Source organism: Mollisia scopiformis, assembly GCF_001500285.1.
Source record: "Mollisia scopiformis unplaced genomic scaffold LY89scaffold_16, whole genome shotgun sequence".
NCBI lineage: Eukaryota > Fungi > Ascomycota > Leotiomycetes > Helotiales > Mollisiaceae > Mollisia > Mollisia scopiformis.
Genome location: NW_017263596.1, coordinates 1,222,291 through 1,236,603, shown reverse-complemented (window position 1 = coordinate 1,236,603; position 14,313 = coordinate 1,222,291). Strand labels below are relative to the sequence as shown.

The 14,313-nt window shown below is 47.2% G+C and overlaps 5 protein-coding genes across 5 annotated transcripts; 1 reads left to right on the top strand and 4 right to left on the bottom strand.

Moving 5' to 3' along the window:
• Nucleotides 1–1,417: 1,417 nt before the first annotated feature.
• Nucleotides 1,418–2,083, bottom strand: LY89DRAFT_751786 (uncharacterized protein; the record flags this gene model as incomplete). Its single annotated transcript, XM_018221235.1, has 2 exons — nucleotides 1,418–1,786; nucleotides 1,847–2,083. 2 exons carry the CDS (start codon nucleotides 2,081–2,083, stop codon nucleotides 1,667–1,669), a joined length of 357 nt encoding a protein of 118 aa, XP_018069436.1. The 3' UTR covers nucleotides 1,418–1,666.
• Nucleotides 2,084–2,441: 358 nt separating this feature from the next.
• On the bottom strand, nucleotides 2,442–6,969 carry LY89DRAFT_671471 (uncharacterized protein; the record flags this gene model as incomplete). Its single annotated transcript, XM_018213218.1, has 10 exons — nucleotides 2,442–3,880; nucleotides 3,927–4,148; nucleotides 4,219–4,489; nucleotides 4,544–5,404; nucleotides 5,452–5,537; nucleotides 5,649–5,798; nucleotides 5,870–6,523; nucleotides 6,578–6,779; nucleotides 6,831–6,850; nucleotides 6,912–6,969. 10 exons carry the CDS (start codon nucleotides 6,967–6,969, stop codon nucleotides 2,442–2,444), a joined length of 3,963 nt encoding a protein of 1,320 aa, XP_018069435.1.
• Nucleotides 6,970–7,547: 578 nt separating this feature from the next.
• On the top strand, nucleotides 7,548–9,805 carry LY89DRAFT_128943 (MFS general substrate transporter). The gene is made up of 5 exons (XM_018205226.1): nucleotides 7,548–8,164; nucleotides 8,216–8,347; nucleotides 8,402–8,642; nucleotides 8,694–9,305; nucleotides 9,357–9,805. Exons 1-5 carry the CDS (start codon nucleotides 7,982–7,984, stop codon nucleotides 9,713–9,715), a joined length of 1,527 nt encoding a protein of 508 aa, XP_018069434.1. The 5' UTR covers nucleotides 7,548–7,981; the 3' UTR covers nucleotides 9,716–9,805.
• LY89DRAFT_686632 (uncharacterized protein) lies at nucleotides 9,779–12,423 on the bottom strand. The gene is made up of 6 exons (XM_018215332.1): nucleotides 11,936–12,423; nucleotides 11,850–11,870; nucleotides 11,681–11,794; nucleotides 10,880–11,625; nucleotides 10,789–10,827; nucleotides 9,779–10,740 (listed from the first exon to the last, which is right to left on the bottom strand). Exons 1-6 carry the CDS (start codon nucleotides 12,000–12,002, stop codon nucleotides 9,895–9,897), a joined length of 1,833 nt encoding a protein of 610 aa, XP_018069433.1. The 5' UTR covers nucleotides 12,003–12,423; the 3' UTR covers nucleotides 9,779–9,894.
• Nucleotides 12,424–12,890: 467 nt separating this feature from the next.
• Nucleotides 12,891–13,947, bottom strand: LY89DRAFT_708583 (uncharacterized protein). Its single transcript, XM_018217689.1, has 3 exons — nucleotides 13,661–13,947; nucleotides 13,465–13,584; nucleotides 12,891–13,405 (listed from the first exon to the last, which is right to left on the bottom strand). Exons 1-3 carry the CDS (start codon nucleotides 13,896–13,898, stop codon nucleotides 12,939–12,941), a joined length of 825 nt encoding a protein of 274 aa, XP_018069432.1. The 5' UTR covers nucleotides 13,899–13,947; the 3' UTR covers nucleotides 12,891–12,938.
• Nucleotides 13,948–14,313: the final 366 nt, after the last annotated feature.

Here is a 14,313-nt window from a genome sequence, read left to right as displayed (position 1 = left end):
CTCTTCCCTAGATTTCAGAATTTGTGATCGTATTGCGCTAATTTAGAGCCGCTACGGTCGTCGCTACCAAAAATTCCAGCAGACTATCACTAACTCGCAAAGCATAACACCAAGCCCCAAACTCGGATCACTTAAACTTTCAACTATTTATCCCAATCCGAGCACTCCTTTCCGCTCGATAAACTTATCGCGGAGGCCCGCGACATAGGAGAAGAGAAAGTTCGTAGCATCTTCACAGCAATTATCCCACATCATTATCAGGCCTGGACCTTTCCAGCTTCGCGGTCCTGCCTTCTCAAACCAAATCATTCTTCCAACATAGGATTCCGCTATGCCGAAGCCGGATTATGCTCTTGTACTCCTGCCTGAAACGGAATCTTCATCCATTGTAGATGTCGGCGCCGCTGCGACCGTTCAGTCTCCTATCTCATCTCTGCAACATACACGCCCACCGCCAACATTCCATCCCTTCAGGAGGCTGCCACCCGAGTTGCGTATCGCTATTTGGAAGTATTCATTGCCCGACGCTCGATTGATCCCCGTGATATATCGAGCCTCGGTACAAAGATACATCCATTATGTCCCGATTCCGGCTCTTATGCACACAACGCGAGAATCTCGGGCGGAGGCGAAGCGGGTCTACCACGAGCTCACCTTGGGCGATGTTACTTCCAGGGTCAAACCTGGATGCTATGTTGACTTTTCAAAGGATCTGGTCTTCCTTTCTGCTGAATTTCAGGGCATGCGCCCAATACTCGAAAATTTCAAATATTTCTATAACAAAATCTGGGAACGACATGGACTTTGCGTCGTGAGCCCAGATTTTCGAGAAATGTGCGTGCGTTTGTACCTGAAGACAGCGGCTTGGTCATCGTCGGTTTGGTGGAATTTTCGGCCTTCTTTCTCTGCATGGCATTCGGTAGCCCGGAATATAACCTACCACCTCCTTACGAGTCGCGATGGCCAGCGCCTTTTACGAAACCTCGTGGTGAATTTCGAAACCTGGGAAATGATCCGGTCGAAGTTGTATTCCCTCCGACAACCCTTGAAAATGTTTCCACTCCGAAGTTTGAACATTTTGGTGGAACGAGATGATGGTTCGCCTGTCGTGGCTCCACGGCTACTCAAACCCAGATATTGTCGCAGGGCGGATTTTCCCAAGGAGCTTAAATGTCACGAGCCCCTCCATCAACTCCTTGCGCTAGAGAAATACGACATGAATAGCTACTTTCGCATTATTGGACGAACCGAGAAGCTCAAGCATAGAGTATCAGTCATCTTCCTGTGGTAAAATGAGCGGATGGAGAGATAAGAATAGAAGGAGTACGTCAGCGTGCGAAGATGTTCAACCTCTGGGAGAGAGCGCATCTTTAGTGTATGGTATACCAAGTAGAGGTCCATGACTTTGGGCTGATACTTGGTCTGTTGGCGCTGCTTTGATAGCATTCGGGTTGTACCTTTAGTACAGATTCCATCACCTTGTGTGGGCCCCTTTGCAGAAAGAGAATTGAAATAGAAACAATTGCCAGTTCTGGAAGATTTCAATGACCGAATGTGCATTTTACTCATGCTACTACTTGCGTCTTCTCCATCTTCCGTCCTCCAGCCAAGTACTCATCACTCCAAGCACTTCCCTCGCCTTCTCTCTCGAAGTACTCCATCTTGACTACAGAAATGCGTCAGTGAGCCACTCCACGTTAAGTTGTAATGCAGACTCACTTTCAGCAGTCCACAAAGGCTTCGACTTCTCCCACAAGGCTGCATAGTAGGGCTTCGTCAATTGTTCCTGGAGTGCATTATATCAGCAAATGTCGCAGTTCCCCAGTGATCGCCATTGAATATATACCTTCTCAAACCACTCCCGTCCCTTGCTCCATACCTCCACGAACCGAAATCGTCCAGGACTTTCTGGATCTTGAAAGACATCAAATAGCAAGCATTCGGGTTCTTCGGAACATGCCTTCCATACTGGTCTATGGGCTTCCTTGAATTTCTCGATGTTGGATGGATCAACTTGGATGGTCACAAAGAGGGTGAGTTGTTTCTTTGGTTCTGAGCCTGGATCTGGGTTCTTGGGGGCCATGATAGAGGCGTTGAGTCGCGGTGTTGCCATTTGATCCGAATGGCGGGGTTGATTGCGGGTTAAGGATAGAAGTCGGAGTTTTTTTGGGTGGAAGTGTTCTTGTGAAAACACCTTTGAGTATGAAAAATGACTATTATATAAGATGCTTCGATAGCTTACAAATTGATATGAAAGTGGTTGAAAGGGTGAGGGGGCCAATGACGAGTGCCAAGTTCCAGGCAGTTCAGCGACTCGACCCACAGTACTATGACCCGCTGACAGAAGTCACTTGTAAGTTAAAGGAACGCATAGTGAAGTTATTGTTCTTGAAGAGGCATCTCCTTCAGAGATATCTAAGTCCTGTTACTCGTTCCCTAGTTCATGCGTCTTCTTGTGTAGCGACATAATTGTGGTAGCTTCCAGCTGCCCGCGCAGTGAATGTATGCGCAGGCTTGGATGACTTGACCTCGAGTCCGTTTGCATCTTCTTGATCCAGGCTTCCCCAAGCTCCTCCTCCAGGAGTGTGCACGACACATCTATCGCCAGCGGCCATATCAATCTGCCCTTTGGGACCAATCGATAACCAGGTGTATTCACCATTCTCCCCCTTCTGCACCCAATAATTCGCCCCGAGATGTCCTGCCTCGCCACCTTCCATACCGTAAGGTCTAATCACTCGTCTCTCTGTCACAAGACTGAACATCAGAGGGACACGGCACTCAATATCTCTGGTTATGCCACTTCCACCGTTCCATTTGCCCTTTCCGCCGCTCCCTTCACGGATGGAAAATTCACGGACAATGACCGGATATCGCTTCTCAAGCACTTCCGCATCTGTTGTCCGAGTATTTGTCATGTGGACTTGTACCCCACTGGCACCATGCCACCCAGGACCAGCACCAGACCCACCGGCCATCGTTTCGCCGTACTGATATGCAAGGACGGACTTATCTTTGGCAGCCCGGCCGAAGAAGCCGAAGCAGTTCATGCATCCTTGCGAAGCGGCAGCTGCTCTGAACGCTTTAAGCAACAGGTCCACAAGACGCTGAGATGTCTGGGTGTTGCCAGCACAAACAGCACGCTCTGTAGATGGATTCAGGAAAGTCTTCTTGGGGATAATGATCTTGGTTGGTGCTAGACAGCCTTGATTCATCGGAATATCGGATCCGATGAGAAGTCGTAGAGTATATATGAGAGCAGAGTACGTGATCGCTGGAGGTGCATTCATATTGGACAGCATTTCGCACGTAGTGCCTGTGAAATCGAATGTCCCAAAACCAGTTTCGTCAATCGAAATTCTGACACACATCATTGACCCGTTGTCCATGTAGTCCTGTGATATTAAGTCGGTGCCAGAGCCAAATTTCTCTCGTGCACCTTTAAGATAACCTCGGACAGCGATCTCGGCGTTTTCTTGGATCTTTCTCATATAAAATTGAACGACAGACTGCCCATATTCTTCCATGAGTGCTTCGATAAGAAGGCGTCCTTTATTGTTGGCCGCAATTTGGGCTTGAAGGTCGCTCAAGTTCTCTGTTGGCCTTCGCGCCGGCGCACACCCAGGATAGTCTCCTGGTTTCTTGAGGATTTCCAAGATCCCCTCTTCGTCAAATTTGTTGTCTCTGACAAGGAAGAAAGACTTGATGGCAGCTCCTTCGTGCCAGAGAAAGAGGGAAGCTGGATTCATTGACGTGCCACCAAGCCCGCCGATATCTGCATGATGATCACGAGATGCGGTGAAGAAGCAGATTTTAGTGCCCGTGCTATCGAATACAGGCGTGATAACAGTGATATCTGGCAAATGAGTGCCACCAGCCTCTGTACAATGTTAGTGTTAAAATTCAAGTTGAAACTTTCAACGTACCAGGATGATTCGAGACAAGAACGTCCCCAGGGCGAAGGTTAGCACCATGGATCTCTTGCTGGTATTTGACAGCATAGCTCATGCTTCCCAAATGTACGGGAACATGAGGAGCATTCGCCACAAGCTCTCCATCCGGTCCGAAGATCGCACAAGAATAATCGAGTCTTTCTTTGATGTTCAATGACAAACTCGTTCTCTGCAAGGTTCGACCCATCTGCTCGGCTGGAAATGAGTTAGCCCAAGGCTACTATAGCTTAAAGGCATGACATTGGAATGTTATAGGAAGACGTACCGATGCCCATGAAACGGTGACCAAAAACAGAAAGTTGAACCGGATCTGCTGCCACTGGCAATGAATCTCCAGCAGCAGCTATCTTTGTTTCACCCAAGTCGACAATCACATGGGATGTAAGAATGCTAGCTTTGGAGCCAGGTACAAGGACGATAGTCTGTGTCTTGTCAATGATGATAGCAGGTCCTGAAACATAGCTTCCTGGTTTGAGGCCGTCGAGAAGGAACAGAGGAGCCATCTGATACCCGGAGGAATCAAAGTACACCCCGACCTGGATATTATTAGCTACAGTGAAGAGTCCCCCAAGCTACAGAGCTCCTCTTACCTGATGAACAGCGTCGCTGTCTTTGACTGATGTAGCCTGTTCGATCGCTTTCATCTCTTCCACGAGTACTTCGCTGTCCTGCATGACTTCTCCATTGCCACCAGTCCCTCGAACACGAACATCATCTACCAACACTTTTCTTGTTGCTGGGAAGATGAAAGATAATTCTCGCAAATGCTCTTTCTCGAACAGTGCTCGGTAGTCCCCGTCTGCAGGCTCGGGTATCATCAGTTGAGTTTCTGTTCCTTCGTACCTCAGATGGAGATATTTCTGGTACTTGATGTCCTTCGCATTGATTTCTTGTCCCAACAACCCGTCTCTGACTCTAATTTGCAGCTCATCTAGAGCAACTTGGAGGCGTGGCAAAGACTCGGTGGAATATATCTCGTTGCTTGGCTCTTGCGCTTCTTGTACGACTTCTGCGAGTGCCATTCCATATGCTGACAAAATACTGGAGAACTTATGGATGATGATCCTGTTAATCCCAAGCTTCTTTGCAAGCTCGCAAGCATGTTGGCCACCAGCACCACCGAAGACACTAAGATTATGTGCTCCCGTTTCGTATCCTCGAGCTTCCGTAATTGCGCGTATTGGCCGACTCATCGACTCGTTTGCAACATCGATGAACCCCATAGCTACTTCTTCGACCGTTTTTGTCTTACCACTATCAGCATTGATCGTGTCTGTCAGCTCTCTGAATTTTTCCGCTACAATCTCTGTATCTAGCGGCAAGTCTTCGGTTGGACCGAAGATGGATGGAAAATAGGAAGGTATGAGCCTGCCAAGAAACAAATTCGCATCAGTCACCGTCAAGGGACCACCTTTCCGATACGAGGCAGGGCCAGGGTGAGCACCAGCACTCTGGGACAGTTGTCAGCACCAGTCTAGGTAAGTTCATAATGACTGACCTCCGGTCCAACTTGGAAAAGACCATTTTTCCAGGAGAGAATACTTCCACCTCCAGCAGCAACCGTATTAATATCCAACTGGGGACCTACAGTAGATTAGCTCCTTAGGTTCTTAGGAGTAGGAACCGAAAAAGATAGAACTCCACCGTTAGTTCAACAGCTGGTGAGGATAAACAACGAAGGGGTTTGATGCTTACTTTGTATCACTATGCCGGCTGTCGTTGTTTCAAAGACATGAGTAAAGCTGCCTCCATATCGACTGACATCGGTTGAAGTCCCACCCATATCAAATCCTACCAATGGTCTCTTGCCATCATAAGATGTCCTAGCATACCCTACAACTCCGCCTGGAAGCACGTTCAAGATTAGTCAACTTTCCAAGGGTAGCGGGACACAATATCTAAAGCCGTTGACTTACCGGCAGGGCCACTGAGAATTCCTCTAAGGCCGCTGAAGACTTTATGGTTGACTAGTCCTCCATCGCTCTGCATGAATTCGCACTTCACACCATCGAGATTTCCACCTTCGAAACCACGAGCGAATGTATCTACATAGGCTTTGATTTCAGGTGTCAAGTAAGCATCTGCAGAAGCTGAACTACCACGAGCCAGCATCCGGATCATCTTCGCTCCAACAGTTGATGACAGCGACACATGTCGGAAGCCAAGCTCGGAGGCCAGTTCTGCCATGCGGAGTTCATGATCGGGGAATATATACGAGTGACAAAAGCATATCGCTAAAGCATCGATTCCGTCTGTCTTCAAAGCGAGAAGTTTCGTCTTAGCTTCCTCCTCGTTGAATGGCTGAATGATTCGAACAAGCTCTCCAGTACTACCCTTGACTAGAACGCCTGGTATAAGGTCTTTCTGCGAAACGGTAGGTGATGGATCTTCACTGAACTCCTCGACCGTCACGCGTTCATCGATCTCCACCACTTTGTCGTACAACGTTTCAGGCTTGCGGATATTCAAATCGAAGAGTCGCGGTCTTGCTTGGTTCCCAATATCGATCAAGTCACGGAACCCTTTAGTCACAACTAGCGCATGGCGTGTGCCTTTCCTCTCTAGTAATGCTGTAATAACATCAGAATTTGTTCCTGTATTTATTTATCCCGTGTTTATCCTACCATTTGTAGCCACCGTTGTGCCCATGCGAATGGAATGGATATGATTCTTCGGAAGAGGGGCATTGCGTGGTATTGAGGTACCAGTGACCTGCTCGAGGACTCGGCGAATGCCTTCAGAGGGCGCATCGGCATAGTTGCTTGGGTCGACAGAGAGAAGCTTAAGAACAATATCTGGTTGTCCTGGGACAGATGCCCATACGTCCTTTGGAAATTGTAAGCAAGTTTCGTAGAGCCTAAGATGAATGTGTCTTACCGTGAATGTTCCACCACGGTCTGCAGAGGTCAGCTCAACATCTCCTCCAGTTTGGCAATACCATCTTGTTCAGCGACTTACCAATGGCAATTTTGATGGATCTGGAGAGTTCGTCCGACTCTATGAAGTGTGGTGACATCTTCTGCCAGCAATGAGGATAGACAAGAAAGTGTTCTGTAGCAGAAGAATATAAAATATGGAAAGGATAAATTAACAGTGTCAGTGTCTGAAGTTGTATACTGTGCAGATATACAACTACTTCAGCAGCTCTGCGGAGTGGTATCGTACTGGATCACACTGATACACGTCTCATGCCCGACTTCGGGACCCAATCGATGAGGGTGGACTCTGATGCCGCAGATGTCTAGAAAGCTCGTCCTCCGAGGTTGAGCTCCCAACTTGGGTGTCAACAAGATAGACGCACTGCAGTCAGTCACCATTGGCAGAGTCTGGCTCAATCGCTGCGAAAGTACCATCTTGATCTATCTTACCTGTAGAGGGTGCGCTTGCACCTGCCTACATACATCGCTGTATCTTGCATGGCCATGATTCGGATGAAAGTGAGTGAAGCATGAACGCGTCCGATGCACGATGGCGGAAGACCCCACACAAACAACCAAAGACGCTAGGCTATCCCTATCCCAGATTAGTGCGTCTTGAACCAACGCTTCGACCTTCCACGACTCTGGACCTTATCTCAACTTCCACCTCGACTGAACATGCCCACTTTTGCAGTAAGAACGACTACCACGTCTTGATTGCTACAAATTTATCCATGGCACGTCGAAGTAGATGTGCTATCATCCATGGAGGTAGCAAGTGTTCCGCCTCCACATTGCCACAGTCCAACCAGAAAAGGATATGCGATTATCCGCCAAAGTCCGTCTCTGAAGTACAACCCTCTGGCAAGTCCATAATAGATTCTGTTTATCTTTACTATCTTCAAGTCTTATCTCGGTCTGGCTCAAGTGAACCCTGCTCCTCTCCATCATAGCTTTCGATTGCTCGCAGTGACTAGACATAAATACTTGCTTCGTCACGATTAGGATCTGTAGTTGAACCCTTCACTCCTGATTACTCACACGCTGCAGCAAGATGGGAACAACAGAGAAAAGACGGTCTCTGCAGTCTCCGAGCCTCAAGAACAGATCATGACTGTTGAGTCTGATGTCGACGGCAGCGAACAAAACTCAAAAGGGCTGCTTGGCGGCTTCGACCTCCAAAAGATTGATAAAGCAGCCGAGTTTTTGGCCAACAATGGACCTTATCCGCCAATGACTCCCGAGCAAGAGAAACGATTGTTGAAAAAGATTGATGGTTGGATGATCTCGTTTGTGAGTTGAAAAATAACTCAGACGACTTCCGCGTGTCTAATGTCGGCACAGTTGATGTTCTTTGCGATCCTCAGTGCAGTTGACAAGGTGGAATTATCCACTGCAGCACTGTATGGCTTCGAAACGGATAATGGCTTGAAGGGGCAACAATACAGTTGGTGTGGAAGCATTCTGTCTCTTGGTGTGCGTACACGATTGTCTTGATTTCAACATTCGAGCTAACATGGGATAATATAGATGATCACCGGGACTTTTCCGTTGACCTATTTGGTCCATCGACTTCCCACAGCTAAATTTATGGCAATTTGCTCTATAATCTGGTCCTGCTGCACTTTGTTGATGGCTGTCGAAGCCCGCTTCAGCGGCATCATGGCCATTAGGTTCTTTATGGGATTCTTCGAAAGCATCATTCAACCTGCTTTGATGTTAATCATTGGAAATTTTTGGAAGATTAAGGAGCAGCCGTGGAGGATTGCGTGTAAGCTCTAGAATGGAAACATTGAACTGGTCTCAGCTGACGTTACATTAGTCATCCTAAGCGCTTTCTCCTCCGTCGTCAATGGATTCTGGTCTTGGGTCGTTGGACAAATCCCCGAAGACGCCCCTCTGAAGAGATGGCAATATCTTTTCCTGATCACCGGATCTATCAACATTCTTTACTCCCTGTTTTTTTTCTTCTTCCTGCCAGACTCTCCCATGAATGCATTCTTTTTGAGCAAGGAAGAGAAATGGCACGCAGTACAACGTCTAGCAGAAAACAAGACAGGCATGGAGAATCATAAATGGAAATGGGAGCAGGCCATTGAGAGTGTCCTCGATCCTAAATTCTGGCTGCAGTTCTTCTTCAGCATCGCCATCAACATCAGTAACGCAGCTTTGATCACATTTGGACCTCTAATCATCAAAGGCTTGGGTTACAACTCTCAAACATCCGCTCTTCTATCGATGCCTACTGGTGTTATGTCGACGCTATCTGCTCTGTTCTTCTCCTTCATCGCAGGCAAATGGCGCAATCGTCGATCTCTCTGTGTGATGATGGCTTGTGCCCCTCCTTTAATCGGTACAATCCTTGCCTATGTCTTGCCACGAACAAATCTGGGCGGCCAAATGGTCGGATTGTACTTGATGTATATGTACTGGGGTAAATTATCTTCCACCTGGGTTTAATGATCCGCAGCTAACCACTTACCAGGTCCCTACAGTACGGCACAGACTCTGGTCTTGGCGAACACAGCTGGACATACCAAGCGAGCAGTAACATACAGCATGCTGCATGTCGGATATGCGGTAGGGAACATGATCGGACCACAGACGTTCCGAGCTTCGCAAGCACCACGCTATACCGGCGGCATGATATCGGCTCTGGTAACCTTTGTCCTTTGCGCGGTTTTTATGGGAGCTTATTGGGTTGTGGCCGTGATGCAGAACAGGCGCAAGGATAGGGAGCATGGCAAGGTTGTTGTGGTAGACACTGCTGAGGTAGAAGTCCTCGTCGCTGAATACTTGGATAAGAGTGATGGCGAACAGCCTTACTTCAGGTATGTGACATAGGAAGTGACGAAATTTGGAGACTATCTGGGAGAGTTCTGCAGAAGAACATGTATGCGTCTACGAAAGGCTCAATGCAGACTATCGAAACATAATGCCATTAGAACACCAAATCTCATGGTTTTAATCTGCATCGAATTTTTTGTACAATACCCAGACTCCGAACCAAATAGATTCCGCGATCACATTAGGCTCAACTCACCACCATCTCTCAGCACAATATCTTGTACCACCTCCCACCCTACCCCATCTGAGCCTCTAATGTCCCTCAGCCTCCAAACACTCTCCACAATTCTCCTCGCTCGCTTCACATTCCCCAATTGTCTGGTCTGCTGTAAGTCTTCAAATCTCTCCAGCACAACCAATTTATCCTCGTCCCTCTCGCTCTGGACACCCATCACTCCTACTATATACAATGGCCATAGGATGGTGTTACTCCAGACTCCGATCTTTGGCAAAAGTTCAAGAATTTGGGAAGTGAGACGTGCCATGTGAGGTTGATATGGAGAAGAGCCATCAAGTCGAAAATGGAGATATAAGAGTGCAGCCAGCCGTTTGGCGTTAGCGATGCTGGTAATCTCTTCTTGGGAAGGCGGATGACCGTGATCTGATCCTCGACTTTTAGCTGAAATGTTTTGTCTGAGGTTGTGAAGCTGGCGTTCGATGGCATCTCGTCGATATTGGATCTTGTCTAACATAGATCTTTGTATACTAGATGATTTAATGTTGACTTTTTCATGCGCGAGATCAGATATTTGGGAAATCAGTGATAGAAGTTCGTGCGAAACTCCAGCATCGCTGTTCATGTCTTGGACATTTACCCCTGGTGTCAGCCAAGATGTTACACGAGATCCACATTGGGCAGCCGTGCTAGCCAACGCCTCATGCGAGTCGAAATAACATGAGAAGAAGTCGAGGAGAGATTCTTGATCAATTGAGAGCCTCGCTGAAGTCACTTGAGGTAGAGATCGTAAGCTTCGAGCAACATCCAAATGACTTCTCCATGTGGACGTCCCTCTATCCGAGACCTGTACTTGTCAAAAATGTTGGAAGAGGACATCGAGCAAAATTCTTACATCGAAGAAACACAGCATGAGCACCGTTGCTAAGATGTCCTGAGCAATGCTTGTTAGCACATTTCCGTTCTCCGAAAATCTTCAAACTCACCTCCCAACCCGACCAATCATTCTGGATCCTGCAATCTTGAATCCTCATTTGCAGAAGTTTCAGGGCTTTTCCGCGATATACCCAAACATCCTCGTTGTATCTAGAGTCATTCAGGATCCGTAGTTGATTTGCCGAAGCGGCCAGTACTGCATGCAGCAGCATGGTAGATCCGGTTCCAAATGTCAGTCGCAGAATTATGTTGCGGTATGGATTACGGGCTCCGAAACCCCGACACCATTGGGCAAGTTGAGTCCGAAAGTAATCAAGCAAATATGCCTCAGTTGCGCTAAAAACAAAGGACCCAGGAGATAGTGGTTTGGGCAACCTTGAACTTGGTGGAGAGGGGAGTCCGGTAACGTTCCCAGGATAAGCCATCGACAGATGTTCAAAGCTAATTGAAATGCTGCTCTGAAAATATTTTTGTTCGATAGAAGTATTTGGCGTATAGGCCCGAACTCCATCATTGCTGAATGGTTTTGCGGAGTCAAGAAAAGGTGATGAAGCTCTCGGCGACCCTGAAGAGTAAACAAATGAAATCGTCTCACTCATGTCTTTCACTCTCGTCCGTCCATCATCGTCTTCAAAATCACGGGTTTCTGTATGGAGGAACATCCATTCTTTGACTGGTCTGGCAGAAAGAAGTTGAGAGTTTGTCTTGGCCGAAGCGGATTGGCTGAGTTGCAACTGCCCTCCACCGGAAACGTCTTTTCCAAAACCACGCTTCCTCTTCAAGTTTCTATTCGTACCTAGTATCGAAGTATGAGTCCGACAGTAGAGTATTGCTCGAGGAGAGGATCGAACCTGAGCGACCTAATGCAATTCCTCTTGAATCGGCTTCATCTTGCCAAAGTAGTTTTATGCCATAGATGCATGGCTTGACAGACTTTTGGCAAGCTGTACAACTTGGTTTTCGTTCTGAAGTGACTGATCAGCTCCAAGTTTTTCTTGTCGCGGTGGATGCACTATTTACCATCGCATCTTGTTTTCTTTTCTACGGATGTTTTCGGTCAATACAGATGCTCACATAAAAAGGTGGGGAAGTTGAGGATGTCTCACCTCGACATTTCCAGCAGCCGGTACGATACCGGCGTTTGAACTCTTTATCTTGTGTCCTGTGACCCATTTTCTGAATGCCGTTCAAACAGTCTCACAGATGTGTGCGTTGTTTCGTATTGTCATCCTGTTCTCCATGTGAAGCTGTCTCGGATAACGTGGGGCCGAAGACTATGATGGGGCTGACTATCTGTTCAACATAAATTGAAGGGGTATGAACGCGATAGTTCTCAAGCAAACTATTGGCTGAGTGTGATGGGATCAGCCCTGGCTTCGTTCCTGGAGCGACACCCACAAGCCCGCCGAAAGTGGGATATAGGAAAGCCAATGGGAAAACATCCAAAGATTCCAACTTGGAAAGCTCTATCGCTTCGACCTGCCAGGGATCCGTTTCTAATCGTGGAGATTAATGTCTTTGAAATCACAAATCTTCCTTCCGAGAATAGTCACTGACTTTGAATTATGAATGGACTGTAACATACGAGCCGATGACGAGGGTACTTCGCGAGTAATGCTTGAGGAGACTATGTTGGCACTGGAACAATCGAGGACAGCCAACAGCACAACCAGAGATGTAAACGAAAACAAGCTGGAGGAATCTTTCAGAACATTGCGAGTGTTTGATTGCTGGGAGCCAAAAGACATTTCATCGATGGAATAAATGATCATGGAAAGTAACAAAACGGAACGCGGGGTACTGATCACGTGTCAATCGTTCAGACCACTATATGTAGGCGGACGATGTAATATTCGGCGTACTAAGGTTGTGTCTTAACTCGGGAGAGGACACTCAAGAAAGGACTCATCGACAAGCTTCCGTGAATTGTAACTGTGGACAGCTTCAAACAAAGAGCCCGAGATTCCATATCGACAAGCGAGAACTCATGTTCAAGGCCCCTCGACATACCGAAGTCCGAGAGTCACTATCTTCATTCGAAGTCAGAGCCTCATATATGATATTAACACATGTTATATACTTCCGCTTTTACTGACTTACCAACAGCAATTAATGCTGATGACCGAAATATTCCTTCCGCACCTCAGCCCATTCCTCAGCAGCCGAGTTATCTTTCATCCAATCCATTATACGATCAAAGTTCTTACACATGTGGCTCGCGTTGAAGTCCTCCGTTACTGGAGATTTCCCATTCGGCGTTTTGTACATCAAATATGGAGTCAGATCTGCATTGCATGTCAAGGCCTGTCTGAGGACCTCAATACAATGAGCAACGTGCAGTCTGTTTACTTCTCTTTGCGATTCTCCATTGCCTTTCAATAGACTTGGGGCTTGATCTTCCGGGTAGAAGTCCACCCATACATACTGTCGTATGAAGTTCAGGCAGTGAAGGTGATGGAATACCTCAATCTCTCCTATAAACCCGGAAGAATTGCGTACTGTGACCTCGACGAAACCCTGCTCGATGCTTCTATTCAAAGAAGGGATTCGATCTGGAGGGATGAGGACAATTCCTGCTGCAAAATCCGATGTCAGTCTTGTTCCTATTGTGCAATCGAAATGGAGCTTCAAGTACAATTTGCTATCTCTGACCATTTCCCCTCCAACTCAGGCGTTGGAGGACCACTAAACTCTGACGCAGAAAGGCCGCTCGTCCAATCTTTCTGTTCATATTCAACAGCTTCGAGGATTGGAGCTAACCAGAGACCTCATCAGTAACGTTTCTGGACGGAAATCAAATCCTTGACGGATATTTGGACGGGCAAACTCACACCAAATACTGAGTTGGGCAGTGCATTCTTTGTCAGAAGGTACCGATCGATGAGCGGCAAGGAGCATAAAGATACCACTTAGAAAGGTGAAGACGCAAATACATCGCCATGTTGTCTCAGACCAGCGACTAGGAGCATTGGGCTCCGATTTAGTGTTGGATAGTGTCAGTTCTCCTCCTTCTAACTTCGAGTATTCGTGCTGTGTATGAATATGGCCCCATATAGGAGGTTTTGCCATAGCGAATAGATGGTGACAACTTCTGTAACGAACTTCGAGGGGAGCGGATGAGTTGGTTGAGGGATGATACTGATGTGGCAAGTGTTGTTGAAAAAAGACATGTGCTTACTCATGGTTACGGGACGCATAATACATGCAGCATCATATAAAATAGTAATACAACCGTGCTGACAATGATCACCATGCGGCGCGCGCAAACTTAGTACCAGCTGAATAAACTCAGTAGTAAGATTTAATATACTCAAAATCTTAGCGCGCGCGCTGCAGCTTACGGTCCACAAACGTTCGAGAGACAGGAATGGCATCAATAATTCGGCGAGCATTCTCCCGACGCGCATTGAGACATGTGGCGGGGGAAAGGGATGGATGATTCACTGTACGACGAACAATTGAAATGACACTTTGAGAGTGACAT

Excerpts from the sequence above, each read along its gene's own strand:
- LY89DRAFT_128943 (XM_018205226.1), top strand. The coding sequence starts at position 7,982 with ATGACTGTTGAGTCTGATGTCGACGGCAGCGAACAAAACTCAAAAGGG. Across the intron at positions 8,165-8,215 it reads ATGGTTGGATGATCTCGTTT|TTGATGTTCTTTGCGATCCT; the intron begins GTGAGTTGAAAA and ends ATGTCGGCACAG. Across the intron at positions 8,348-8,401 it reads GAAGCATTCTGTCTCTTGGT|ATGATCACCGGGACTTTTCC; the intron begins GTGCGTACACGA and ends GGGATAATATAG.
- LY89DRAFT_686632 (XM_018215332.1), bottom strand. The coding sequence starts at position 12,002 with ATGGGTCACAGGACACAAGATAAAGAGTTCAAACGCCGGTATCGTACC. Across the intron at positions 11,871-11,935 it reads CGGCTGCTGGAAATGTCGAG|AAAAGAAAACAAGATGCGAT; the intron begins GTGAGACATCCT and ends AAACATCCGTAG. Across the intron at positions 11,795-11,849 it reads AAAGAAAACAAGATGCGATG|AACGAAAACCAAGTTGTACA; the intron begins GTAAATAGTGCA and ends CAGTCACTTCAG.
- LY89DRAFT_708583 (XM_018217689.1), bottom strand. The coding sequence starts at position 13,898 with ATGGCAAAACCTCCTATATGGGGCCATATTCATACACAGCACGAATAC. Across the intron at positions 13,585-13,660 it reads TGCCCAACTCAGTATTTGGT|CTCCAATCCTCGAAGCTGTT; the intron begins GTGAGTTTGCCC and ends GTCTCTGGTTAG. Across the intron at positions 13,406-13,464 it reads ATGGTCAGAGATAGCAAATT|CAGGAATTGTCCTCATCCCT; the intron begins GTACTTGAAGCT and ends CGGATTTTGCAG.